We start from the raw sequence: 27,563 nt of genomic DNA, 5'->3' as shown, positions 1-27,563 counted from the left end.
TGCTGCGTATTGCCAGGTAAAAATCGTTATCATGGTGTGATTTCAAAACAGATTTTGGCCAATATATCGAAAAATCGCACAGTGCTAAAACAGACCATAACATTTGAGATATTACTATGCAAAAATGACAAAAAGATTAGCTGGGAGGGGGAGGCAAGGACCCCCTGCATGTGTTCTGTGGACCTCCAGGGGTCCCCAGACCCCTAATTGGGAACCACTGCTCTAGATGTTACTGAACTACAAAACTCACCATACCAAACTTTGGTCATGCTGTTTGGGGCTGATAGGAGCTGTGGTTCAGTAACATCTAGAGGACCATGTGTTAGCCATCCTAAGTTTACACCCTCCACATATAAATAGTTATAAACACTGGGGGGAAACCAAGCCAATTTTCCTCAAATGTCCAAACTAATCTTCCATTTTTAATTCCATTTGGAGTTAAATGGTAAGGAAATGCTAAAAGTAGTCCAGCAAAATTGTACCCACCCCAGCTGCATTCACACCTGCTGAGGGTAACACTTCATGCAGCTGATGAATTGCATGATAGTTCCCCAAAACTTGTGCCGTAATATTTGCCTACTCTAAATGAGTAGATATTGCATATTCAGTTGTGTATCTATTACTCCTTTGAATATAAGGTTTGTTGATTTAGGTGTTGTTTTAATAAAAATGAATGCAAAAATGCATCAGGGAGAAGGCCATCTGAACTTCTTGGGGTAGGGCATTCCAAAGCACTGGGCCACAACTAAAAGTCTCCTCAAGAAGCAAAGCAATCTCCAAAAGAGTTGCAATTTGAATTAAAGCCTTGCAGATCTCAGTTGCTGAGAGAGTAGGCTTATGTAGAAGGAGGCATTTGCTGAGATAATCGGGACCTAGGCTGTATTGCATTAAAAGCACTTTGAAGTGGCCTCCGATGAATTGGCAGCCAGTGAAAGCCTTTTCCCATGGCTGATTGCTTAGTATCACCAGATGTTATAGAAAAATTATAATTTATTGAGAGGGTGAGGTGGGGTGGGAGGTAGATAGACAGCTGCCACATTTGAAAGGCAAATGTGTCCTAATTTGATAGAGAAGTAGCTCAGCGTCTCACATGGTTGGTATGTAAATAATATTGGTGTTGCAGTAAAATAAAGTTAACACACAGGAAGGTTAGACTAGAAAAGGAATCAAGCTGTTAAAATGCTCTGAGAATACCTTCCAGGAGGAACACTGGCTAGTGGGCCTCACAATCTTTATTAAATATCAAAGCTGTATGATAATGTCACGTAGACCTTAATGGCTGGATTGATTAGCTGCCCCCCCCCTTTGAATGGAAGAACCTGTATAGCTGTCTAGTAGAGCAGGCAGATACTAGCTTGATTGCATCCAGATTGGGTTTCCATGAAAGCTTTTCATCAATAAGTAATCCTAGGTATTTAAATCGATGTGCTTGCTTGAGGGTGTGACCATCTAATGTCCACTCTTACCAAATACAGCAACCTTAGTTTTGGCATAACTAACTTTTAGGTGTTCTTTTTTGCACAGTTGGCCAAATTTGACCAGCATCCTTCTGAGTCCAGTTTTGTTCAAAGAGAGCAGGACTAGGTCATCAGTGTAAAGCAAAATGGACACTTTGCAATTTCTAAGAGAGGGAGAGAAGAAGGAAGGGGATGCCATCTCAGGGATGAAATTGATGATAAATATGAAAGGTACCAATATGCAACCCTGCTTGACACCTCTTTTAATCAGATAATGAGTTTGTGAAGGGATGCATTAAGCTTTATAAATTGGTTCTTGAAAAGTATAGAACCAAAGATGGCATTACAAAACATAAAAAGCAAATAACCAAAATATTAGCCTTAAGAATAAAAACAAAAAAACCAGTAACCAAAATTTTAACATAAGACTCAAAACAATTGTAGCTGATGTCTTTTTACCAGGTTCTATATCTAATCCCTAAAACCCAAGAGTGTGAGGCTATGCTTGTGTCTGTCTTCTAAAGCTGACAGACTTTGATCTTACAGGATTTACTTGTGTGTTTTTTTACTAGGGTCCTGAGAAACATCAACCAGAGCTTGGTACAAAAGACATACACCCAGCATTAAAGAATTCTGAGACTAAGAATTTGTTTTGAGTGCACAGTCCCTGCACACAAATATCTTCTCTGGGATTTTTTAATTTCAGCATTATGATTTAGAGTGGAGATAGGGTCATTTTGTTGCTGCTGTTCCGAAGGTTGTGTCTGCTTTGCTCCTCCTCATCTCATTGCTGCGCTGCACTGACTTAAGCCATTATTTGGCTTAGCATATTTTCCGAACCTGGGCTTGCCATTTAGCTCTCTTCAGACTGACCATGGTCTATAACCAAGGGTTGTTCCTGGTTTGCTGTTTGTGGCTTGTTCAGAGAGAACTAAGTCACAAGCCTGGGTTCAGATGACTCACTGAGTAAAGGAATGGCTTATCTCAGCATGGAACAGCCCCAAACATTATGCAAGGATAATATAACTCAGTGTGAAGTGTGAACCTGGCCTGTATTGTCTTAAGTATAAACAACCTCAGGGGCAGCGTACAGTGGTTATGAACTTAATTCGTTCCAGAGGTCCGTTCTTAACCTGAGGTACCATTTTAGCTTATGGGGCCTCCTGCTACCACACAATTTCTGTTCTCATCCTGAGGTAAAGTTCTTAACCTGAGCTACTACTTCCGGCTTAGCGGAGTCTGTTACCTGAACTGTTTGTAACCCAAGGTACCATTGTATAAGTTAATTAAATAATAAAAAGCCTGAAGTATGGGGAACATCACAAATTTAAACGCTCTTTCTTTTCTGTACTCTCACAATGTGTCCAAGCTTTGATTTTCTAAACCACATACATGCTTCCAGGTTTTCTATTGTCATATGTAAAAAAAAAAGAATTGTGGATGTTAACATCACTTTCAGATGAACACTGAAGGCAGGCAGTACTTTCCAGGCATCTGTCTTTATTGTGTAATTTGTATTGTGGTGCAGTTTGTATTGTGGAACATAGAGCACAATGATAGAATTAAAGAATGTTGGACTAGAGGGCATAAAGCTAGGAATACCATATTAAAAATGTGAAGGTGATAGAATAGTTGGCATTCTTACTGATTTTTGGTTTTACTTTACCGCACAAAACAGCATTTCCCCCTCAGATAATCATATTGGTAGTAATTATTATTCTTTGGTTTAACCTGATTAACATTTCCTTTAAGAAAGAAAAAGGGGGAAAGTCATCAAGGCTTTCATTCATGCCACACAATCCATTAGATCTGCTCTATCTATGAAAGTACTTTTAATAACTTGCAGAAATTGCTTCTTTAAAAATGTGTCTTGCAGTGGATGATTTTTTTAAAATTCAAAACAACAGTTCCTCTTCTCAAATGCTTTCCCAGGGGTAAGCAGTACAGTCTCTTTTTCACATGTTTTTAAAAGGTGCAAATTACTGCCTCTAATGTGTGCACACACATGCATTGTGCTGAGAAGAGGGAGCTGGCATACAAAGGGTTACCCTGGCTACATTTGGGAAAGCTGCCTGACTATTACATCATCTTGTAATCATTATCTGCCTCTGGCTCCTGACCTTATGCTAAAAAATCCTGCGCTTTTAACTGCCCTTTCACTTGGGTTTATAATTTGATATTCTTGGGTTACCAAGGTTTGCATTGAGTAAGGCAGTTTCTAAGATTTTGAAGAACAAATATATTTCCGGATGTTGTGGGAGAAGTAATCTTCCTGACTTAAGCATAGACAGTGTCATGCACAATAATCTCTCCCTCTCTCTCTCTCTAGAGAGAGAGAGGGAAAGAAAACCCTTCTTAGGTTGAGAGTATTGCTTATCTCTTGCACACAATCTTCTCCTTCCTATTTTGATGCCTTATCTAGAAAATGGCTCTGTTTTCTGGCAGGCAGAGTGCTTCACATCAGTCTGCCTGCCTGAGTGAGGCTCGGCACTGTTGAGAGAGGCTTATGTCTGACAGTGCCATTAAAGGATATGAAATGTTCTCTGAAAGACTGACAGTCCCTTGTAAGAAGGGCTGCAGGAAATGACTGTATTGGGTGTGGAAGGAAAAGCAGAACTGCCTGCTTGCTTGAAGAGAGTAATAGGAATAGTTGGTTTTTTTAAAAAAGTACCCCACACTGATGTAATTCCCATTTAAGATAAACAGAATTTTCAAGGAAGTATTCATGAGTTTATTTGCTTTGAAGAAACCCCATTGCAATTAAGGGGGATTACCTGAGGTAAATATGCTTCGTGCATGGACTTTTAGACTTGTGTTAAAAGACTTTTGAATAATATACAAGCTTCAAGCAGCTGTCTTGTATGGCTGTGAATTCAGTTTCTAATAGACCTCAGCGAAGCAAGTAGACTGTGGTGTTATAAGAAAATGCTCAAGCACAATTAACATTGTCGGTAGCTTAGTGGGTAAATGCGGGCTGTAATATTAGTGATCTTGATACACTAGCCTTTATCTTGAAGGAGTTGACTGATGAGAGTAAACATGTGATGCGTTCTGCTTCTTAAAGTGCCAGGCAGGCTTTCTTAAGCAGATGTTAGAGACTTCTTCCGTATGTTGCTTTCCAAATAAGGGAGAAGTGGTCAAGTCCAACACACGTGTGCACTTGGATCCCCAAAGGGTATGGTAGGCAGCCCATTTTGCTTGGGGCCTGTGTTTAGCTGATATCCTTTCTCTGGATCCCCTGAGAGGAGGCTTTGTGGCCCTGATTCCTCCTTCATACTACCACTCAAGTACAGTGGTACCTCAGGTTACAGACGCTTCAGGTTACAGACGCTTCAGGTTACAGACTCCGCTAACCCAGAAATAGTACCTCGGATTAAGAACTTTGCTTCAGGATGAGAACAGGAAATCATGCTCCTGCGGCGGCGCGGCGGCAGCAGGAGGCCGCATTAGCTAAAGTGGTACCTCAGGTTAAGAACAGACCTCCAGAATGAATTAAGTTCTTAACCCGAGGTAGCACTGTATGAATAAGTTTGTTTGCTTTAGCTACCATTTTGTTCCATAGTGCAACTATTCTTTTTACTTTTTCATGGCAGTGTGCTGATAAATCAAGGCATAACTCTGCATGAGTGTAGCCAGGATTTATGTTAGGGGGCGGGGTTCATGGGGGGGCAGAACCTCAGTTTTTTAATGGATTTACTTCATTTAGAGGGGCAGCCCCCCCCCCCCCCCGGCTACGCCTATGCATCATAGTACATATAGGCCTGCAGAAACAATTTTGGTCCTGCATCCTTCCCTGTTATACCATGGTGACTCTGAACAGCAGGAGTAAGCTTATGCATGCCACACCTTGAAGCATTCCGTTTGGGGAAGAGTCATTGCTGGTGGTAGCAGACGTCTTGCATGCAGAAGGTTCCGAGTTCAGGCCACAGTCTGAGCAAGTGGTGATGGGATAACTGGATGAGTGGTCCATCCTGTTTTTGCCTAAAGCCAACTTCATTGGCTGATACTGTTCTGGTGAATGGGTGCAACCTGCCGAGTGAATTGCAGTTGATCACTCTTTAAGGCAGGGTACCCAATGTCCCCACCAGATGATCTTCAGCTCTCTGCTAATAGGGGGGCTGATGAGAATTGGAGTCCAGCATCATTCTAAGGGCATCAAGTTGGCTCCTCTTTTTAGTTTTTTCCCTTTGCTTTTCCAGGTTTCCTCCAGCAATTAATTTTCTTCTAGACTAGTAAGATGCAGATGGAGCTGGTTAGATGCTTAGTGTCAACTTCTTAGAAATCAATTGGACATGTTCTGTAAATACCGCCTATTGGTTGACTTGTTTGTGTCAACCAGCCTTCTCTGGCTCTTCATTTTGGGCTTGGGTCCCACAAGCTGTTCCTGTGTGTCTGTATGTGGCCAGAGACAAATGCTTGACCAGATTCCCATCTTTTTCAGCCTGGTTACAATTACTGCATGTTCTTCCACATGCGAGAATATTTACGGTTTGTGCAATACCGTTGCTAAGCTACAGCCATAGTGCAATTGTTCAGACATTAAAAATGTGTGCTTCTGAAGGACACTTGTACATTGCATTCAGAAAAGACACAATGGGAGTCTTACAGCCTCAATTTTCACATGCACACAGTTGCAAAATTTGAAACTGGAATTATAACAAAACAACAACTTAGTACCTAAGACTAATGCCATGCTGAAGCCTTCTCTTCAATTCTGGGAAATCTGCCCTCTCCACCCCCACAAAAAAGAGAGAGAAGGAGGCAGTTGATTTACGGTCCCTTTCATGGCGTAGGAAAGAATTATTACTTCAAAATTGTTCTGGAGAGCACGGCTTTGCCGCTTCCCTTAAGTTACAAGGTGGCCAAAGGGTGAGAGATGTTCTCACGTTGACTTAAACCGCTGTCAGTGCACTCCATAGCTTCTTCAGTGTTCCAGAGAGTGAGACTGCCCAAGAGGCTGCCTGCAGCATGTCTGACAGCCTGGCTGTGTTTTATAGTAACCTCAGAATTTGCAAATGTGATTTGTTGTATACCTTTGAGCCTGTCAATATAGATATATAGCTATACAATGGTACCTCAGGTTACAGATGCTTCAGGTTACAGACTCCGCTAACCCAGAAATAGTACCTCGGGTTAAGAACTTTGCTTCAGGATAAGAACAGAAATCGTGCTCCGGCGGCGTGGCGACAGTGGGAGGCCCCATTAGCTAAAGTGGTACCTCAGGTTAAGAACAGTTTCAGGTTAAGAACGGACCTCCGGAACGAATTAAGTTCTTAACCCGAGGTACCACTGTTTAGCTATAGATATAGATTGCAATGGCGTTTAGCCACAATGCAGCTTTGACCTGATTCTTTCTTTGTCTCTTTTTTAAAGAACTGCCTGGCTCCCGTGAGCGTTGTCTATCTCACTTTCTGGAATGGCAGGGAAGCTGTAGAGTGCTGCAGAATAGCATGAAGAGGCTACAGTATTTATTAAAGAACAAATACACCCCTATCCCTCAACTACTTCATAACTTTAACATTTGGGGTTGTTGGCCTGACATATCTTCCCTGCCCTTTGCGTGAGGGGGCAATTACCTTTCACTCTTCCCCCCACAAATACCTGACAACCAGAATGGGCCAGATTATTAGAAGGATTTTACGACACTTAGTTCCAGGCAAAAAAGGGATTAAAAAGGACAGGCTTGCTAAGATTTAACAGAAAAATAATGGGAGGAAGACTTGGAGAAAAGAGATGGAGGACAGACCAACCAGGATGGAATGGCCTGACAACGTTCAGCGTCAAGCACCGCAGGCATATCTACATATTTAGGTGGCATTCTGTCCTCTTACCACAGGTGATGTTTTAAATAGGTGCACATTCACACAGAAGTGTGAAACATTATTCTGTCCTATGGTTTCCAAACACTTTCCCAGGATTCCGCAGATGCTTACTGGGATTTCTTAATAAGACCACTTAATAACAAATAAGCTTCCCGGAAAGACAGCTTGCCCCCCACTGCTGAGTTTATTCCAGGGCCCACTCTTGGATCATGCATGGTAACACTGAGGACCAGCAATACTGGTTGGTATGAACCTTAGAATGTGCTTTGGACTCTGGGTGTTCCTTGGCAGATGAATTTGATTTGAAAGTTAGGAAGTTAGAATGGTGGTTTTCTTACTACCATACTTCCTTAACTTATTCTCAGCTCATTTGCTCAGGAGGCTGAAGAACATGGAGTGGAGAGCCCATTGTATGTTGGTTTTTGCATGCCTCTAAATTGAATAGGAAATTTATTACTTGCTGTAATAAAATAGGTCACAGGGGTATACTCTGATCCAATTAATACTATAACCTACTTGCTTGCAACATTTCGTAGTCTATTAACAAAAAATTCCACACATGGTTCTGGTTGGGATAAGAAATGCTGCTGGTGTGATATTTTTGAGAGAATGTTGAGAAATAGCACCTTAGGATAAATGTAGTTGTTGGAATATAATAGGTTTTTTAATGTCTATTGTACTATAAGCACCAAGAATTCTTTGCAGCAACTGCTATATTCCAGGCTCTCCTGTGCAATTTCCATTTATTTCAGTAAGTTTTTCAGAATTCTTTTCCATTCTAAACAAAATGAGAGGCGTTTTGGGGGGCGTTTTGTGTGTGTTTGTGAGACCCACGTCGTATCCCATTGCAACTTGACAGGTTGCTATTGGGAGATGGACAACTGTAACCTCAACAAAATGTTGCAGTGTGGAATGTTTCTTTTCAGTATGTCAGCCATAGTGCAAAAAAGATTGCTTCCGGATTTTGTGGTCCTATGTGCAAATGAGGTTAAACTAGCCAAATCATGAGTGTTTTCTGTGAACATGCTGGCTGTGGTCCTGCTCCCAGTTATGTGAAATAATTACTTATCATTAAGATAAATGGGATTAGCTGTGTGCTGGTTTTCTAGAGGGGTAGTTGTGTTAGTCTGTTGCAGCAAAGAGTCTTGATGCAACTTAAAACCTGACAAACGTATTGCAGCATAAGCTTATGCCAAAATAAATGCATTACAGTGGAACCTTGGATTGTGGATGTAATCCGTGATGGAGGCACGCCTGCAACCTGCAGCGTTCGCATCCTGAAGCGCTGCATCTGTGCACTTCTGCACATGTGCAAGCAGCAAAACCGGAAGTAACCCATTCCAGTACTTCTAAGTTTCCCGCAGTCCGCAACCCGAAAACATGTAACCTGAAGCGTCCGTAACATGAGGCATGACTGTATTGTTTATACGATGCCACAAGGCCTTCTGTACGTTGGATTGGATCCACAGTGAGGTTTTTTAATTTAAAAACAAACAATTAAAAAATAAATCTGTCAACACACTTTTCAGGTCTTTTAACTGCTTTCCCCACCCCCAAAGAAGTTCATCAGATGTCATGTAAGCCAAGACCTGGTGTTCCTACTGTCAGCAGGATCTAATGCCTCCTTTGGTGGCATGAGAGTGTGAAGGACCCTGTGTCAGACGAGAGTGCTAAAGTTACTGCAAATGCTATGTTAAAGAACAGATGGCATTAGAACATCTCTGTGACTGTTGCACCTTCTCATCAGTCAAGCTGCTATGTCATACCTTAAAGTGGTGCCATCTCCACACATTTACTTTCATTTCTCTCAGGGAAAGGTGTACATTCCCCACCCGATTTTCTAGCCTGTAGAATTCAGCATTTCTCAATCCACGCCACCCAACTCTCCTGCAGATCAGTGCTCATCAAACTTTCTTGCTTCAGGGGATCCTTTCCTCAGTGACTTGTTTGTTGCAGGACTCCTGCACGTTGTGAGTGATTCTGGGATGTGTCCATGCATCCTGCATTGCCAGGCTGGCTAGGCCTCTCCATTGCTAAGCAAGACCTGAAAGCTTAACCCAGAACAGTGGTAGCCAGTGTGCTGCCCTCCAGATGGATAGAAGTTGGAGTCAAACAAAATCCAGATGGCTACTCTTTGCCCTAGAGCACAGGTCCCTAAACTGTGGTCAGCAAACTCCATTCATGGGGCTCTGGTGCGTCAAATTGTCATACAGATTTTAAATTTCATTTTTATTGCTTTTTATTTCTTAACATTACAATTTGAATAAAATTTAAAAGTCCTACAGCATCTAGCACAGCATGTTACATTTGCTACAACAATAAAAAATTATTGAGTGTTCTGCCAAGAGCCCCAGCAATTTTCAAGTTGTCTGTGGAGAAGAAAGTTTGGGATCCCCTTCTTTAGAGTGTATTAGCATTCTCCCAAGCTGTCACTTTAGAGGGCAAATCAGGAAGCTGTGTTTCAGGGATGTTTCTCCACCAGTTTTGATCATTTATTGAGGTGCACCCGACCATTTCCCAAGGATCTCCAGATTGCCCTTTAACACTACTGCGCTTGCACAAGTTCATGCAAAAGCAACCCCAGAGTTGTCGGCTACTGGACCTAATGGTCAGGGGTACCTTTACCTTTACCTTGATGCCCATATGTTCACTTACATAATGTATGATCATTTATCTTTGTCTTAAGGTGGACTTCTTTTGCCTCTTCTCTTACTGCAGGAAATGGTTTTGTGAATTCACGAGCTTCACCAGGCCTGCTTAGCAGCACTGGGGGTGGGAATGGCCTAAGCAAAGGGATGCCTACAAAATCTCCCCCTCCCCCTGGTGGGGGCAACCTTGGAATGAACAGTCGCAAGCCAGACCTCCGGGTTGTCATCCCTCCCTCTAGCAAAGGCATGATGCCTCCATTGGTAAGTTTAGCTTTTTGACTTATTAGTAGCTTGGAGAAAGACAAAAGAGACCTTGATCAGGAAGCTAAGAACAAACATTGGCTTGAGAATGTGGTTTGGTGAGAAACAAACTTGCAAGCACTGGTTCAGATGTTACACAAAGCCAGGTGCTCCATGGTTTGTTTTCCTGCTCAACTAAGGGAGGAGCGAAGTGGTCACAGTGAATGGCTTAGTGTTGCATTCGAACGCAGGCACTGTCAACAGAGCATGCCCATCTATAAGGGCAAACAGATGGTACTGTAAACATGATTCATATTCCTGCACTGGAGGGCATGTACATGTGAACTTAGCAAACAGTGGGCTTTTTTTGGAAGCAGTTTTCAAGGGCACAAGGGCTTGCTTTTCTCCAAGCAAAGTACATTGAGGCTTCTCTAAAGTAACTGTGAATTGGTCAAATTTGGGTGTGGATCCTTTGCTTTTGATCATTTTAAATGTGTTTTCCCCATCAACTGTGTGTTGACAATAGGAGTCAGTAGACAGGCTGTAAGTTTACTATACTAAGAAGAAGAGTCCTACTGGGTTAGAGCTTTCTCTCTAGCCTAGCACCCAGTTCCCCCACAACTAGATGCTTCTGGGAAGCTGGCATAGTATCATGTAATGCTTCTTTGCCTACTGAATCACATCGTAACTTTGGAATATTAGTGAGGCTAAAAATAGCTAGCTCATCAAGCACCAACACGACTCTTTCATTCTTGAATACTGTCCTATTCTCAGTAACCTTATTATCCCTCTTATTTGCTGAGTACAGTCGGAGGAGGATGAATTGGAGTTGGTGAGTCTGGGTTCCTATTTGGTATGAGACATCAAGATCTGGAGAGCTTTCATGTTAACTGTCTGTTGTAGCTTAGACCAACATTCCCTTTGCTGCAGAGAGAAGCCGGCTGTGATTGATTTATTTCAAGTTTCTACATTGACCAACAGAATATGGAAAACTGATAAATATTTGCCAAAAACGTTAATATTTTTACCAGTGCTGTTGCAAAGGGGAACGTTGGAACAGAGCCTCTAACAGCAACTGTCCACTGTGCACATTGAGGAGCCTTGAAATTTTCTTCTAAGGCACCTTATATTCCATGTCAAACTCTGCAGTGATTTACTTCACTCATGAAGTTCTGCAAATTGTAATACAGTTCCTGTGTTGCTGCTGCTGCTGCTTTGCTTCTTGGAGATTACATCATTCCTGGTGAGGTCACCATTTTAGAGATCAAGTTAATTTCATGCTCTACAAGAGAAGCAAACCACAAGGGGGTTCCCTGTTTACCAAAAGAAACATACAATTGCAAGCTATTTTCCAATCTAGTGGGGAGGGGAAATGTTTTAGCCTTTTAAAAAGGTTTTTCACAAAGTATTTTTTATGATTTGGTCTCTGGCACACATAAAGCTCTTTCTTTGTTGACCAGAACCTGGCTGTCTTTGCTGTTCTAGTGCAATCATTTTGGAAAGAACTGATTTATTACAAACCTGTGTGGAATTATTGTAGTGCTTTTTATCAATTATTTTAACCCCAGACATGTTGCTGATATGGGGCTCTTGTTGCATGAAAGCATGGGATTGCTGTGTTTGTCTTGGCAAATGCATCGTGTTGGGTACAACGTGTGTGTTTTCAAACCAAAATATAAAGTTCTGTACAAGGTGTAATGGAGCTTATCAACAAACAACCTTTTGCTTCTCTGCATCCATATGCTAAGTGCTAGTGATTATCAAAAGCCCTGTAATTTGTTGCACCTGTGCTCAACTTCCAGAGGGAAAAAAGTCTTTTCCCTAGGAAAATGCTAAAGTAACAAGGGGCACTTAGCAGAATTCTGCTAACGAAGTCACTATCGTGTGCTATTTTAAGTCATGTTTGTATTGCTTGTCTTGTGGGTCTTGCAGCAAAGTTCTGCTAGTTTCACAGCAAAGTTCTTTAGGACCTCAGTGCATAATCTGTTGTGTAGTTCTGCTTCTTCCTAAGAAGCAGGGCAGATAACTGTTCAGTTACAAAAAAGAAAAAAACCCAGCCTTTTGGGTTAGCGTGTTACATTAAGGGCTTTCCATAATTGACTCATTCTCCAAAATACAGCAATATTGTAGCTTTTCCGACCACATTCTTCACAGGGTGGTATTTATGCAATGTGAATAGTCTGATATCCTATCTTGTGGTTAGTTCAAGCTTCACCATTACTTTGGAACTGGATGGCTGTCAATGACAGAGGGGTTGAGTCTAAGTCCCAGATTTGTCTGTTCATTGGACTAGACCCATGGAATCTGTGCGAATGAAGTTACCATTTCACATTACAAGCACACAACTGGCAAATGCCATCCACATAAAATAATAGTTGGAAGGGACCTGGAAGGCCATCAGGTCAATATCCTGCTGCAGATATTTATCCATAAGGCACAAGGCAAATAACTATTTTGGCACCTTCCATATTCACATTCTGTGAAGTAGATGGTTTTATAAACTGGGAGCTAAAGATGTGCAGAGTTGGTCAACATAAGGTTAGCCAGTGATTCACACTCATGGCCCAGTGGTTTCTATGAACAACTTGCGGAGGGTGTAGCTGTGTTAGTCTGTTGCAACAAGTCTTGTGTGTGCACTGTAAAAACACAACAAATTTATGATGGCATAAGCTTTTGAGGATTAGAGTCCACTTCAACAGGCTGCTTGTTTCTCCTGCCTCTCAAGTATGAGATCCACAGCTTAGATACTTTCCCCTGAACTGTTGTGATGAAGCATTACATAAATACGGAAGATGTTCCTTGAATTAATTTGAAGCATTTCTAGTATGATGATGAGCTTCACGCTAAAGCCTCCCATTTCAAATAATGAATGCATAAAATGAAGGCAAGGTATCTACTGCTTTGCTTACAGGGTTCAAACTCAGTCTGCAGTCCTGGTCATCTAGCTGAAGGCTGCTTTTACATTTTATAAGATTTGAGCGCATACACATGAGACTTGGTGTGTATCTGCACCGCACCCCCAAACCACTCAAAGGAGATGCATGCTTATTTTAATTCCGTTTAAGCATCCAGTGTTGCCTTTATTGTGCTCTGTGTTTATTTGTTACATCCATACATTCTCCTTCCATCAGAATTGCACTGTTTGCGTTGGGTGTGTGTGTGACACTGCTAAATCTTTCAACCTGTCAAAAGTGCAACGGCTGAAGTAGCTCTCAATTTCAATAGACAAGGGCAAAGAGTGGTTTCAAGTATGCAAGCTATAGGAGAGGGTTGCCCTCTGGTGGTGTGAGTTGCTTCCTGCAGGAAAGCATGCAGCTAGTTGGAGGAAAAACCTCCTCCAAGCAACTAGGTCATACGTTTGTCATACAAGTTGAAGGTAGCTCAGGCTATATTGCTGCTCTAGGCAAATATTTCAGTGTGCTTTCTCCATACCATGCCTTTATCTAGATAGGGAATAGGGATTGTATGGTCTTCGCAAGGGTTTTCCTGACCGGACCTCTCTGCCCTCCCTGTGCTGCATAAGTGAGTAGAGCAGGTGGAAAGGGCTGCAATTGGGGAGATAATACAGTACTGTCCCAGATTGTAGTGGCAGAGGCTGCTACATATTTCTCTCTTCCTCTTTACCCCACACACCAGCTCACCGTAGGTTTTGCAGAGTAGCCTGGCCTCTCTTGAAATCTAGCACCTCGGGCAGCTTCCTGACCTGCTTATTGGGTTTAGCTTGTCACAAAGCTAGATTTTTCAGTCTTGAAATTCAGTTGCTTAGACAGTTCCATTTTTCTCAGCATTTCCCATCCCCCCCACCCAAACCCACTCCATTGCACCTTGACCAAAGAAACCAGACAAATTCAAACCCTCTCAGCTTCTGACATGTGGACCTGAACTAGTTTTGCATCATCTGTAGAAATTCTTCTTTGACAAGGCATATTACTAGCGTGGAGGGTGACTTTGGAGAGTTGCATTTATTTTGTGGAGTGTGTGCAATCTCCTTTTGGTGCAGTTGGGTTGATAATACTGCACACAATGCATGGTATATTACTTCATATAGTACTACTTATGGCCTTACCTCTTATGTTCCATTTTACAGAATTCTAATATGGAGTTGAGTGTGACTGGTCCTAGGTTAGTCATTGCATCCCAGCACTCTCCCCTCTGAATGACAGTGGCTCAGAAATAGGTTTACATTTTTCTCTCTCTGATGTTTGTCTTGGCTTTCAAGAAATATTACACAAAAGCCATAGACAAGGAAGATGTTGCCTCAACCTGTGATTAAATTTTATTGTGTATTTGACTTAACTGGCTTCTATGTTTTTGTTAAAAAAATTTTTTACAGAACACACAGCGGTTAAGCAGCTCTCAGTCTACGCAGCCTCTTGCAACACCAGTTGTGTCTGTGACAACCCCAAGCTTGCCCCCACAAGGATTGGTGTACTCTGCAATGCCTACAGCTTACAACACTGGTAAGCTATTCACTTGTTTGCTCTCCCTTCTCCCCTGGGTTTTGCTTTTTTGGGGGGAGAAGCCACTGAGAATAACACAAGATTTAAAACTCCAATAAATAAAAACTTAATGGTCTTTTAAATGTCTTAAATTTGAAAAGCTAAGAGTTTAAATGCCAGTGAAATTAAAAGTTATTTGCCTGGCACCCAAATTATAGCAAAGTAGTAGGCACCGTGGAAGGTTCCCTGTGTGTGTGTTCTATAGTTGAGAATATGACCTGCCTCACTTGCAGTCCAAAGTGGTACACACCAGAATTCTGCCACTTCATTCTGTGGAATATGTTGGTCAGCTGTTCAAATCTCCGAGGCAGCTATATCTTGCCAGGGGCCTTTTTTCCTTTTAAACATTTTTCTGAAGTATGCTAGATAGTTATTTTAATTTAAATCATGATAGTTTGACTTAGTCCCTGAACTTATCAATATCTAATGTGCAGACATTTCTGTAGCAAGCTGTCATAGCTGCTTTGTGAAAGCTTGAAGTTAAAAACAAAATAAGTCTTGTTGGTAAAAAGCAAGCAGTGAGGAGACCCCAGAAAATAAAACAAAGCCTGTCTTTCCAAATAATAACCTAGTACCTTGTTAAGCATTTGGTGTGGTCACTGAGAGGTACCATCTACCCTGTTTTTGCTATAGGAACTCAAGCATCTATGGCAATGTCATATTGGACTCCTTTGACATTGTGCTGGCACAGCAGTTGGTGTGTCTTATCCTAATCACCTACTTGCTGGCACAGCAAATTTGCAGGGATGAGCTCCTGGAGAGATGCGTAATCAAGCACCTGAGGTTTAAACTGCTGTATCTCAAAGACGATTCAATCCCTAGAAGCTCCTGTTAAAATATAATTGAAGGACTTTGACCTCTCTTAATAGTGCTGTAGGCCCTATTAGATGCTCACACCTCTTTCATGGACATTCAGACCTAATTTAAAAGATGTCTCTGACTTACATTTATTTTATTTTATTTATTAAATTTGTATACCACCTTTTTTATCTGAAGATTACAGGGCGCTTCACAACATAAAAAGACAAAATGAAATAATAATAATAATAATAATAATTTTTAAAAAAACAGAGACAAAAGCAACATGCAGTATGATTTTTGCATTGATTTTGCATACTCAAGCGTTCTTGATTTTGAAGTCCAAGGAAGTTCTCTTGACTTCAGTCTCTGATATCCTAGACGATAATTTATGGATTAAAAAAACCACCCGGAGATGAAAATTTTATCTGTCTCACGGGAACACACTTTTATCTCCTTTTCCCCCCAAGAGGGTAGAGCATATATAAAGCTGTATTAGAACGTGATTAAGTGTAGAAAAGCTTTTACAGCTCTCTTTCCAAATTCAAAGGAAAAACAAGTGATAATTATGAACTGAAATAACTTCTTATGTGTGAATCAGTAGTGATAACACTCTAAGTACTATATATCCTAGATTTAAAACTCAAATATCTAATTGGTCAAGAACATAGAGGTTTAGTTTTGCATGCTGCATTCATGCAACTTTTGAGAGAGATGTTTGAGTCAGCCACTTCGCAGCACATAAAATGAAAAATCGGTCTAAAAAAAAAAAGACAGGTAACATGCAGTTCTTCAGTCTTTGTTATGCTGTCCATGGGAGCTTGCTGTTAATTCCAGCAGTCCTCCCTCCCTTATGAATGTGCACCTAGAATTCATTTTTGGTATATAAATTCTATCAAGGATTCTTGTACTTTGACTTGCAAGCAGAAAGCAGATAAGAGACTGTCATGTACAGGCTCACAGCTCCTGCCAGTGTTTCAACATTCATCCCCCAAGAGCGAAAATAACAGCAGAATTAATGGTGGGGGGTTTATTTTGCCTTTTGTTTTGATGGCACTGTAGTCTGGAAAGATGGTAGCAATATGCCTTGGAAACCAAAAGGGCATGAGACAAAGCCACGAGTAACTTGGGAGAGTCCCCTTTGAACCAATCTCATAGCTTCCACAGAATGAGTTTGATGTAAAATCCATGCTACTTGGAGACTGATGTTTCTCCTTTCATATCAGCATTTGCAACTTTTGCTGGTGTAGAATGGATTTCTGCCTTACCAAATTTCATTGTCCGGATAACATTCCTTACTAGTTTCGCTTGCCGTGAACTTGCAGGGGTTGCAAAGTGCTGGTTTTAAAGCTGTAGATTTCATCATGCACTTTAACAGTGAATCTGACAGTGAATTCAGGTGGTTGAGTGCCTATCAGTTTGGAAGTGAAACCAGGGGCACCCCAAAACTAGGCAGCTGTTTCTGCATTCTTGGGGAGTAACTTTGGCATGCAGAAAGTTTGTACATTGGAAGTGTTTGTATTACAATGTGTTTGTGGTTTTATTGAAATTTTAATAGCCTAATTTATTTGTGTATGCTTTTTTATTCGTCTCGCTTGGTGAGCTTAGTAGCCAGTGGATGTTAAAAGAAAAGAAAAAGAACATTTAAAACCCCCAAACTGCCTTCAAAACATCTGTCAGGTCCCAGGATTTAGAGAAAGTGGGTAGCAAGGGGCAGCGATGGTCCAAAGGTACCAGAAATCAGCAGACTCTGTGAGTCTTATCAGTTAAGTGTATGTTTGAGAATAGTTCAGGCATTCCAGTTTTTGCAGGGGTGGGGGCTGCGGGGAGGAAGAAGAAGGAAGTTGGCTGTTTCAGACTTATAGTAAGAATCCTAGAGAGGCAGGTTAAGTTTATGAGGATGTTGTGAGCGCAATCCCTCTTGCTATGCTATATAGGAATGTTTCTGGAGGAAGTAAAATTGAAAGCACACCTTTCTCCCTCTCCAGAACCAGACCTACCCACCCCTGCAATATAGCAATAAAAAAGCTCAGATTTGGGACTCAACCTGACCTGAGCCATTTAGCACTACATAGGAGACTAGGTGAAGGTCAAGAGAGAGAAGAGAGAAAAGGGCAACATTTGTCCATTTTCTTTTGAGTGGATTATACAGGAACATAGAGGGGGGAAATATGGCTTTAGAACCATTAGTTCTCTTTGGGCCTAGCCTTGAGAGTCACTTGAATGTGTGAATTACGCTTTTTAATAATGGTATAGAGAAAATTTGCCCTTTGGGTCTTGAGGTGAAGTTAGCAGTTTTAAGATCACAGTCTTCCAAACCAGGCTCAAAGCCGTTCTGCCATAGTGTGCCTGAGGGAGTTGTCATGGATTCAAATGCCTGTCCTCAACACAGTGCTGGCTGGTGTCAGCCCATGAATCTGTAACTTACACTTTCTGATGAATACATGGTACAAATAATTTTTTCCCCTTTCTTGCTCCTTTCTTCCTTTCAGATTATTCCTTGACTAGTGCAGACCTGTCGGCCCTGCAGGGTTTTAACTCCCCAGGAATGCTGTCATTAGGACAAGTATCTGCCTGGCAACAGCATCATCTAGGACAAGCAGCCCTCAGCTCCCTTGTGTAAGTGGGAACACTCTCCCACCCCCATTCCCTGGAGGATTGGCAGCCTTTGCTAAGTTAACACCCAACTAGGCACCTCTTCCATTTAGCCCACAAGCTCAGACTTGGCCCTATTTGGTTAGGCACAATGCTCTTTAACACTTCACTTTGAGTGGGTTGGGTATACATGGGTAGCTTGCTCAGTGTACATACTCATTTGTGACTTGTAGGTGTTTTGCAACTCAGTGGGCTTGGAAAGTTATTTTGTAGGGAAATCCTTCTGCTCCTGCTTGTGCATTCATTGTCCAGCGCACCTCCCCCACCCTGCAAATAGTGATATTTTAACCTTCACTTCATTTGAATAAATACTCCAATACAAATGAAACTGAGTTGACCATGAATAAACTAAGCGGAGGGGTTGCCAGGAACTAGGCCGCACACTTAGAGCTTGTGCATATGGCTCTAAATGGATTGCCGATCTGAGCACTCAGGCCTCTATTACTGAATTGAAGGAACAGCAGCACTTAAAAGTGCTCTATTAGTCATGTACAAACTTGATTTTTTAAAATTGTCCTTCATGACAGTTTCATTAAGCAGACTGGGGAATGAGTGATCTCAGATACCCTCTGCACCCTCTATGTTGGGAGCTGCTTCTGGCAGTTGACTGGATGGGTTGTTTTGGATTGCAGCAGTGTAGCTTGTTCTGTAGTGGCTAAAACACTGGAGGGCAACATTATTTTATTACATACACCTGTTTTTAAAACTGTTGATTGTATCTATATTTTGATAAATTTTATAGTGTGCTGTTTTTAAAGTCTGTTTTTATCTATTTAATGAGTATTTTATGTAAACCGCTTAATAACTTTTTTTTAATTAAGTGGTATATAAATCTTGCTCCATTGGTTGGATAATAATGCACTGTCCTGGACTGTCTCAGCATCATAAATCTGGGTGGTGCATGAACACCTGTTGTGCATAGCAATTGGCCTGGTTTGCATGCAATGCTAAACCATCACTTAGGGTTAGGTGCAATTGCCTCTGTGAGTCTCATCAAAGCCTTGGACTCAAAGACTCCCACCTCCCCTCATAGGAATATAGGAAGCTGCCTTATACTGAGACAGGCCACTGGTCCATCTAGGTCAGTACTGTCTTCACCAACTGGCAGTGGCTCTCCAGGGTTTCAAGCAAGGGACATTCCCAACTCTACTTTAGAGGTTTTCCTTACATGCTAGCAGTATATAAATAAAAGAAATTAAAGAAACATGTAGGTGCTGGGGTTTAAACTTGGGACCTTTTGCATGCAAAACAGATGCTCTACCACTGAGCTACAGCCCTCTTCCTGCACAACCAGGAGGAATGCAGTTGGTCAGTTGCAAAATAAGCTAACTTCAAACCTTGACTTGTTTTAACATACTAGACTTTATTTTCTAAACCACACGTCCTGTTCAAACATACCAGCAAGCCAGAAATTGGGGAAAGCAGAACGGAATCTCTATGCGCTTGTCTTTCTGGTCACACAGTGGAAAGGGAAGGGGAAGGAGCCTTGAGGGTGGGGGCATTCAGAGGCTCAGGCATGTAATGCCAAGCCATGGTTTAGCGTTGCCTGCAAAGTAGCCCATTGTCTTTTGGAACAGAAGGGTATGTTAAAAATTGCGTACATGCAGCCAGATTTGTTCTCAGTCTTGTCCAGCGTTGGGGCTTCTCCTTTCCCCCTGCCATTTCCTTTTGTGTTTGCCTTTCTGAAAGTTTGGGTGGCGGGGCCGTGCCTTGCTTATAGCTCATCTCTGTGAAGCCCTATAAATAACATTGCTTTTCTCCTCCCACCCCACCTCCGGTTTGAATTTTTTTCTAGGACTGGAAGCCAGTTATCTCAGGGTTCCAACTTATCTATTAACACCAACCAAAACATTAACATCAAGTCCGAGCCAATTTCGCCTCCTCGAGACCGAGTGACCCCATCCGCGTTCCAGCAGCAGCAGCAACAGCAACAGCAGCAACCTCAGCAACAATCACGTCAGGACATGGGCCGCTCTCCCGTCGACAGTCTCAGTAGCTCCAGCAGTTCGTACGATGGCAGCGACCGGGAGGACCCGAGGAGTGACTTCCACTCGCCGGTTGGACTGGGAAGGCCCCCCAATTCAGAAGACAGAGAGAGCCCGACCGTAAAGCGGATGAGAATGGATACTTGGGTGACATAAGCTTCCCCTTCTCCCTTTCTCCCTTCCGTTTCTACTTTTGAGTTATCCCAATGAACAGTCCTGACATATCTAAATTTATAAATAAGGACATGAAATAAATATTTATATGTATATACATACATGCATATATATAAATATATATATCTATAAATATATATATATAAATATATATATATATATATATATATAAATATATATATATATATATATATATATATATATATATATATATATAAATATATATATATAAATATATAATAGATATATATATAAATATATATATCTATCTATATATATATCAGAGAAAAATCATCCAGATGCCCCAAACTCTACGGCCTCCCCAAGATACACAAAGAAGGAACACCACTCAGACCAATAGTCAGCTCCATAGGCTCACCTCTACAAAATCTCGCTAAATTTCTCGCCAAGCAACTTCAGCCCTATGCAGAATCCATCTCTTCACACGTTCCAAACTCCTTCCAGTTCATAGAAACAATAAAGAAGCAAAACCTACAACCCAATGACCTACTTGTGAGCTTCGATGTTGTATCTCTCTTCACACAAGTGCCCATTAATGAAGCCTTGACAGCCATTCAAAACAAATACAATCCCCCCGAATACATCTTGGACCTGACCAACCACTGCCTAACCAACACGTACTTCATCCACAATGGACAAAGATACAAACAGATAGAAGGAGCACCTATGGGATCACCCCTCTCACCGGTCATCGCTAACCTGTACATGGAACACTTTGAAACCAATGCTTTAGACAAGTCAGAACACAAACCCAAACTTTGGCTCAGATATGTTGACGACACCTTTGTAATTTGGCCACACGGTAAGGAAAAACTGGATAGCTTCCTCACACATCTCAACAGCCTACACCCCAAAATACAATTCACTATGGAAATAGAAGCCAACAACCAACTTCCCTTCCTTGACGTCCTAATCTACAAAAAACCTGATGGCTCCCTAGGACACACTATCTACCGGAAAAAAACACACACCAACCGCTACTTACATGCACAATCACACCACCACCCTGCACAAATAAACTCCGTAGCCAAGACTCTCATCTCCAGAACCAAACGCCTGGCTGACGAAGACCACTTGACAACTGAGTTACAGAATCTCTCAAATGTGTTAATTGCCAATGGATACCAGCAAAACAGGGTTACGAAGCTAATCCAAAAAGAAACACCCCCCAAAAACCAAGACACAGAAGAAAACAATGGCATAGCCCTCCTTCCTTATATCAAGGGCACTACAGATAAAATTAGCAAAATCCTCCATAAACACAATATCAAAACAGCCTTTTGCACCAACCAAAAAATAGCCAATATCCTCAGAAACCCCAAGGATAAAATTCAGTTGGAAAACCAAGGGGTCTATGAAATACCCTGCAAAGTCTGCCCAGCCACGTACATTGGACAAACAAACAGACGAATAAATGCACGTATCGCAGAACACAAGAATGCCGTCAAAAAAGAAGAAAAAACTTCCTCTCTTTTCCAACACATGAAAGAAACAGGACACGAAATTAATTTTGCAGATTCCAAATTGCTCTTTAACATGGAACATCACCACAAGAGAATAATCATGGAAGCCATCGAGATAGAGAAACACCCTCACAACATGAACAAGCGTGACGACACATCCCGCTTGCCAGACATCTGGAAATTAGCCCTCCCCACAAAATCTGACACCAGATCCAGAGGCACACAGAACGCCATCACCAATCAACCACACCAGACCCAAACCCAGACCCTCTCCACAGATAAACTACAGACACCATCCAGTAGCCAAACCAGGGTGGCACCTCCGGATGCTACACTCCCCTGCAATCCCTACACAGATCTGGCTGGCACAGGCCACAAAACCACAGCTCGCCCCTATACACGAAGCCAAGCCAGAGCACAACCAAGTGCAGTACAGCCATCTTCTCAGAAAAACTCTTCACAAAGTTCAAGAGTTCAAGACACGAAGGCTTTAGCAACTAATCCACACCTAATGACCCACCTAAGTGGGATTCAGGAAATCACTCAAGAAATCACTCAAGATATCCCTCAAGTAATTAAGGAACAAAAGAAGAAAAGGCACACTAGCCTGGGAACCTCCTCTCTGCCCAGAACATTGGAGGCTATACACCACACCTCCTCAACAGTATTTATAGGAACTCAAACACTGAGATCCTGCTCTGTTCCAGTAACAAGAAGCCGAAAGCACCAGCCTGAAGATGACGAGTGAGACCTCGTCGAAACGTCGCCTAGACACCCCAACTTTTACACGGGAAGACACCCGAGGACACCAAAACCTGCATTCCTGTACCCGTGAAAATCTACGAAAGCATATATATATCTTTGTATACATATACATGTGTGAGTGTGTGAAGCAAGGCACACATACTCTCTCTTTCTCTCCCTCACACACAAAATCAGCAGGCACTTAAATACCAACTCCTCCTATAGCTGCAGATGCCCCGTGGTTTTTAAAACACAGTATAACAGAAAAGAACCCTTTCTAGGTATTGGTCTAGTCTGGCACTTAACCTGGACTTTGCTCCTTGAATAATGTAACCTGTTTTGCAAAATAAATGTCGTACCCGTATGTAATCTACCAAACTAGATGGCCGAGGCGTGAGGGCTCGCCTGTAGTTGTGTTCCTGTGTGTGTGTGTTTTCCAACAGCCGTACTGTCCCCTGTAGTTAAGAGTACGCTTTGTAGCAGCAGAGCCGTAGAAAAAGAAAGCAATACTGTACATAGAATGACCTTTATATTAGCCAATCAAGCATGGGTCTCTCTCTCTCTTACGAAAGGGTGCATGGAGAAGGGCTGGCAATGTTGAAAACAAAACAAGAAAACCCCAACACCTGTATTTGCACGTGCAAAACTATACTGGGTCAAATTAAGGGTCCCCCCCCCCCTTTTTTTCCTTTTACCAAGTGTGAAAGAGAGACACAAAGAACGTGCATGGAATATTCAAAAGATATTAGACTAGAAGATAGTCCGTAAAGAAAATTTTAATATATTAAGTTATAATTGGAAAATGTTTGAAATCTTTCTTACGTTCCTCCTACCTTTTTAAAAAAAATAGAGAAAAACAATTTTAGCTTGTGTATATTTTTTATTAAAGAAACCATACCCTTCTCTAAGACTATATAGAAAGTTATATACAGTACTTTTGAACACATTCTGCTATGAATTATTTATATAAGCCAAAGCTGTATGGTGTCGCGCTTTTTTTTTTTTTTTGTAGAATATAGTTTTTTTTTTGATTGTCTATTTTTTTGGTCTTTTGTTTTTAGGGGAGGAAGGAAAAAAAAATCTTGCAGGCAGAACCTTGGGGAAAAATAAGCCATGAATACTTATTATTCTATATGTAAATTTAAAATTTGAGCCAAACTTTGTGTATATAGCATCTTAAATATATTATCACCTTTTGGTGTAAGTACCTATGTATTGTACGTTCGCCAGATTAAAAAAGTATATTTTTGTGGATTGACGCCAACTTGAAGAAAAAAAAAGGCGAGGTCCTTATTAAGTAGAGTATTCACTGTTTAATATTTACTATTTTGTTCAATATACTGTACTTCCTTTTGGATTTTAATTAATATTATCCAGATTTTTTCAGAGGGTGTTTTAAAAAGGGGCCGTTCCCCACTCACTGGTGGTGAATGTGTGTTAAAACATTTTTGTGCTGTATGGTAAGGCTTCATAATACATTTTATAAATATATATATACATATATGTGTATATACATATACATATATAAATATATGTATATAGATAGCAAAGTGATACCCACCCTTCCAATCCCATCCAGAAAACCTGGTGTTAAGTTCATCCTGCATAAATAGAAAATAAAATGCATTTGGGGGGGGGGCGGGTAAAGGCTGTGGGTTGTTGCCAAGGTTAATCATACTCAGAGTTGACTGATTTGAAATTGCCATGGCTGACTTAAAAGTCAACTAATTTCAGTGGGTCTATCCTGAGTAGAATTAAGGTGGTTACAACCTGTTATTTTAAAACTGCCTCTTTGGGGGCGGGGGAGATTATCTTATTGTTCATGCTGAAGTAGCAGAAACATACATCAGAAGCAAAAAATAAAAGGGTTTTGAAGTGGTGTGTGGGTTGGGGACAAAGTGTTTCAGAAGTTTCCTTTTCTTAATGCCCGGTATCCTTTAAATAGAGCACCACCTCAAGTGATGTGGCTGGTCAGTGCTTTGTATGTGTGCTGGGTAGGGGGCTCTGATTCTACAATCGCAGCTTGAGAGCTCTGCTTCTCATGATACCTGTGGAAGCAACACGTTTTCTGAAACATCTATCTGCAGGGAACGACAGTAGGCCAGCAGATCCCTGTGGCATGTTTACATAACCAAGCATGTTTTGTGATGCATATTTGAGTATGTACGTGCTACATCTTTAGGGCCAAACTAGATATGGTGTCGAACGTGTCCTTGCATTTTGATGTGCACGCATTTTAAAGCAGGGGTCGGCAAGGCTTACTGGGCATGGGCCGGATCGCTCCCATGGAGATCCTCCTTGGGCTGGGCCGGTGCAGTGCGACGCAGGAACTCACATCTGTGCATGTCTGCGGTGCTGGAAATTGTTTCTTTGCATGTCCAGACACCGAAAATCATGCCTGCACATGGCTGTGGCTCCAGAAATCATTTCTGTTCATGCCCAGACGCCGAAAATCATGCCTGCGCAGAAGCGATTTCCGGTACTGCAGACATGCACAGAAGCGATTTCTGGAGCCATGGAAGAGAGTCCCTGCGCCACACTGTGGTGGTTTAGCGTAGCACGCGGGGACTCACCTAGCGGGTGGCTCGGTTCGGGGGTGGCTCATGGGCTGGTTAAACGGCCTCCATGGACTTCTTCTGGCCCATGGGCCGCAGTTTGGGGACCCCTGTTTTAAAGCATTCAAATTGGTAGAGGTAGGATTTTAAACCTCTCTGTCCTGTTGGAGTTCTTGACTCTTCCAAAGCTGCTGTTTGCATTAGAAGAAATGCTCCCATTGATATTTATTATTATTATTCTTTATTAAATTTGCATACCACCCTTCATCCTAAGAGCCCAGGGCGGTTCACAACTGAAAAATACAAAATGAGAATACAAAATCTATAGTAAAGCAAAAACAGGTGCACTTAAAGTTTAATTTACTGTTGCATTTGGCTTGGTCTTAATGAGCATACATTGGCCATTCATGCCAAAGTAACGCATGCAGTAGCTGAACTCCCCCCCAAAGCCCTTAACCTATTATAGGAGAAAGTAAAGCCTTTGTTACCTAGAAATCAGGATTTAAAACAACCTAAACTCTAACTTTTGGCAAAATATCAATAAAACTAAGAACCAAGAGTTGAATGGAAGCTCTCAATTTATTTTTTCTGTAATATATCCTCAAGTGGCTGCCTTAGTTATTTATTTTTAAAGATAAGCAAGGTATGGGCAAAACTATGCCCTGTATAACTCATTTCACCTATAATTCTTCCCCACCTTATGTAAAAACTGTACAAACTGGTGGATTATGTGCTTTATAGCTGGCTCCGAATTAGTTTTCATTAAGGGTTCTGTAAATGCATAAGCTTCTAGGATCTCTCTTTCTTAGAAGCATTTTGAGGAACTAATGCACACTAGGTACTGTTACTTCTGTCTGGATAGGGTAGAGCAGAAAAACGTCTCAGTGGTCTGTCAGCTTCCTCCCCCCCCCCCCATCACACTTAACACAGAAACCACACCACCACTTCATAGATCCTTTTGATGCTTCGGATTGGTATGATTCTCCTGCACTATTTATGCACCTACATGAACTTTGCTGTACATTTGAATGGGAGTTCTTCATTTCACATTTACTGTCTGATTTCTTGTGTGCCTTAATGAGATGGCTTTGCTGACTGTATCCCAATAGTCTCTTATTCCTATGCAGGTTTGTAACGAGTTACATCAACTTTTTCCCCCGTTAAAAAAGAAAAAGATATAGTTTGGGCTTTGTACTTGAATCGAGCCAGCCAATTTTCTTTCTTTCTTTCTTTCTTAAAGAAATAATAATAATCAGTTCTTAGAGTCAGACTGTTAACTCTCAGCTAATCTCCTTGTTCCAGGATCAGGTCCTATCCATTGTCTCCTGCAAAAGAGCTTTACATCATGAAAACAAAACATGCTGACTTTTTTAATGTAATGAACACTAATAATGTAACTCTAGATGTTTTGAAAGTCTTACACAGTGGTCCTAGAGATAAAGATAGTTGCAGCAGGGCAGAGGATTGTGTGTGTGCGCAGCTCTGTCCTGTACTTTGGCATGGGAGCGAGTCAGTGTTTCTATGCTGTCATTTGCTATTCCTTCGTACCAAATACTAGATTTTGCACTGAAGCACCTGGCCCCATAACGGCCCAAAATGCCTTTAGGCTGGTACACTGATGAGCCCCCTTCCCCAGGCCCACTGCACTGCTCCATTGAATAAAAACCTTAATATTGCAAGGCACAAAGTTAAAAGTCACTTAGCAGTAGGCTTCTCCCCCCCCCACTGGTGAAATGTTTTGCACTAGTAAAACGTTGTTGCACAAGAGAATTCGTAAGCAGGTTGCTAGTAATTTGGTTGCGCAATAGATTGCGACGTCTGTTGCGCAACAAGTTTCTGCTAGCGCAGCTGCTGCATCAAATTCCACCTGCTAGCACCAGAAACTTTGTGCTAGTAGACAGAGCAATGGGGTACAGCCCCAAGTGTTGTAGCTAATGTGTCAGCAGAGGCTTTTGAGGGTCCCACTTTGGCCAGAGTCCTCAAACAAGCTCTAGTTTCTGAGCAGAAGTACCTCATGCTTCTTAGAAAACCATTTTTGTAATATGAAGGGAGTTAGGCTATATCATTGCAGGGCCAGAGGTCGGGGAGACAGAAGAGGGTGCTATTTAAACTTGCTGAAAAATCACACTGGGCACCTGCAGGTCCTTTGCTATGCCCAAAGTAGCTTTACATCTCTCAGTCCCCTTAAGCCCAAGGTTTTTAGGGCAACTGTTTGAAGCCATTCCAGATGTGAAGGGAAATACATGGTGTGGTTTCTGCGTCAGGGGAATTGTTGCTTGGAAGAGCTTCTGTGCCACACTCCCTATTTGGGAGAAACTGCCACGCCGGGCCTGTTAGCTTTTCAAATGCAGGGTGCTTTGGGCCGGGAAGTTCTTTCAAAGAAGTGACAATCTCAACCTCTGTCCTTAACAGGTTCTGAGGTGCTACTGGCTCTTTAAGAGGGCTGTACCACAGGTCTTGCTAAGATTCAGCTTTTGCAAATTCAACAGCAGCTTGTGCAAT

General features: G+C 41.7%; 1 protein-coding gene across 13 annotated transcripts in view; it reads left to right on the top strand.

Moving 5' to 3' along the window:
* The window catches only part of MEF2A (myocyte enhancer factor 2A), an 85,778-nt gene extending 65,401 nt beyond the window's left edge, over nucleotides 1-20,377 (top strand). For 6 of the 13 annotated variants that reach the window (XM_083412126.1, XM_083412122.1, XM_083412117.1 and 3 more), the window contains exons 7-11: nucleotides 9,998-10,188; nucleotides 10,976-11,020; nucleotides 14,501-14,627; nucleotides 17,957-18,083; nucleotides 19,915-20,377. In XM_083412126.1, coding sequence (XP_083268252.1) covers nucleotides 9,998-10,188; nucleotides 10,976-11,020; nucleotides 14,501-14,627; nucleotides 17,957-18,083; nucleotides 19,915-20,260 — 836 coding nt within the window. In that variant the 3' untranslated portion in view covers nucleotides 20,261-20,377. The remainder of the gene's footprint in view (nucleotides 1-9,997; nucleotides 10,189-10,975; nucleotides 11,021-14,500; nucleotides 14,628-17,956; nucleotides 18,084-19,914) is intronic. The other 7 variants (XM_083412128.1, XM_083412129.1, XM_083412119.1 and 4 more) reach the window with 2 other exon arrangements.
* Nucleotides 20,378-27,563: the final 7,186 nt, after the last annotated feature.

This window comes from Podarcis tiliguerta (genome assembly GCF_965153285.1).
Source record: "Podarcis tiliguerta genome assembly, chromosome: 14".
In the NCBI taxonomy this organism is placed as follows: Eukaryota; Metazoa; Chordata; class Lepidosauria; order Squamata; family Lacertidae; genus Podarcis; species Podarcis tiliguerta.
The sequence above is the reverse complement of the archived record's forward strand: the minus strand, read 5'-3'. Positions and strand labels throughout refer to the sequence as shown.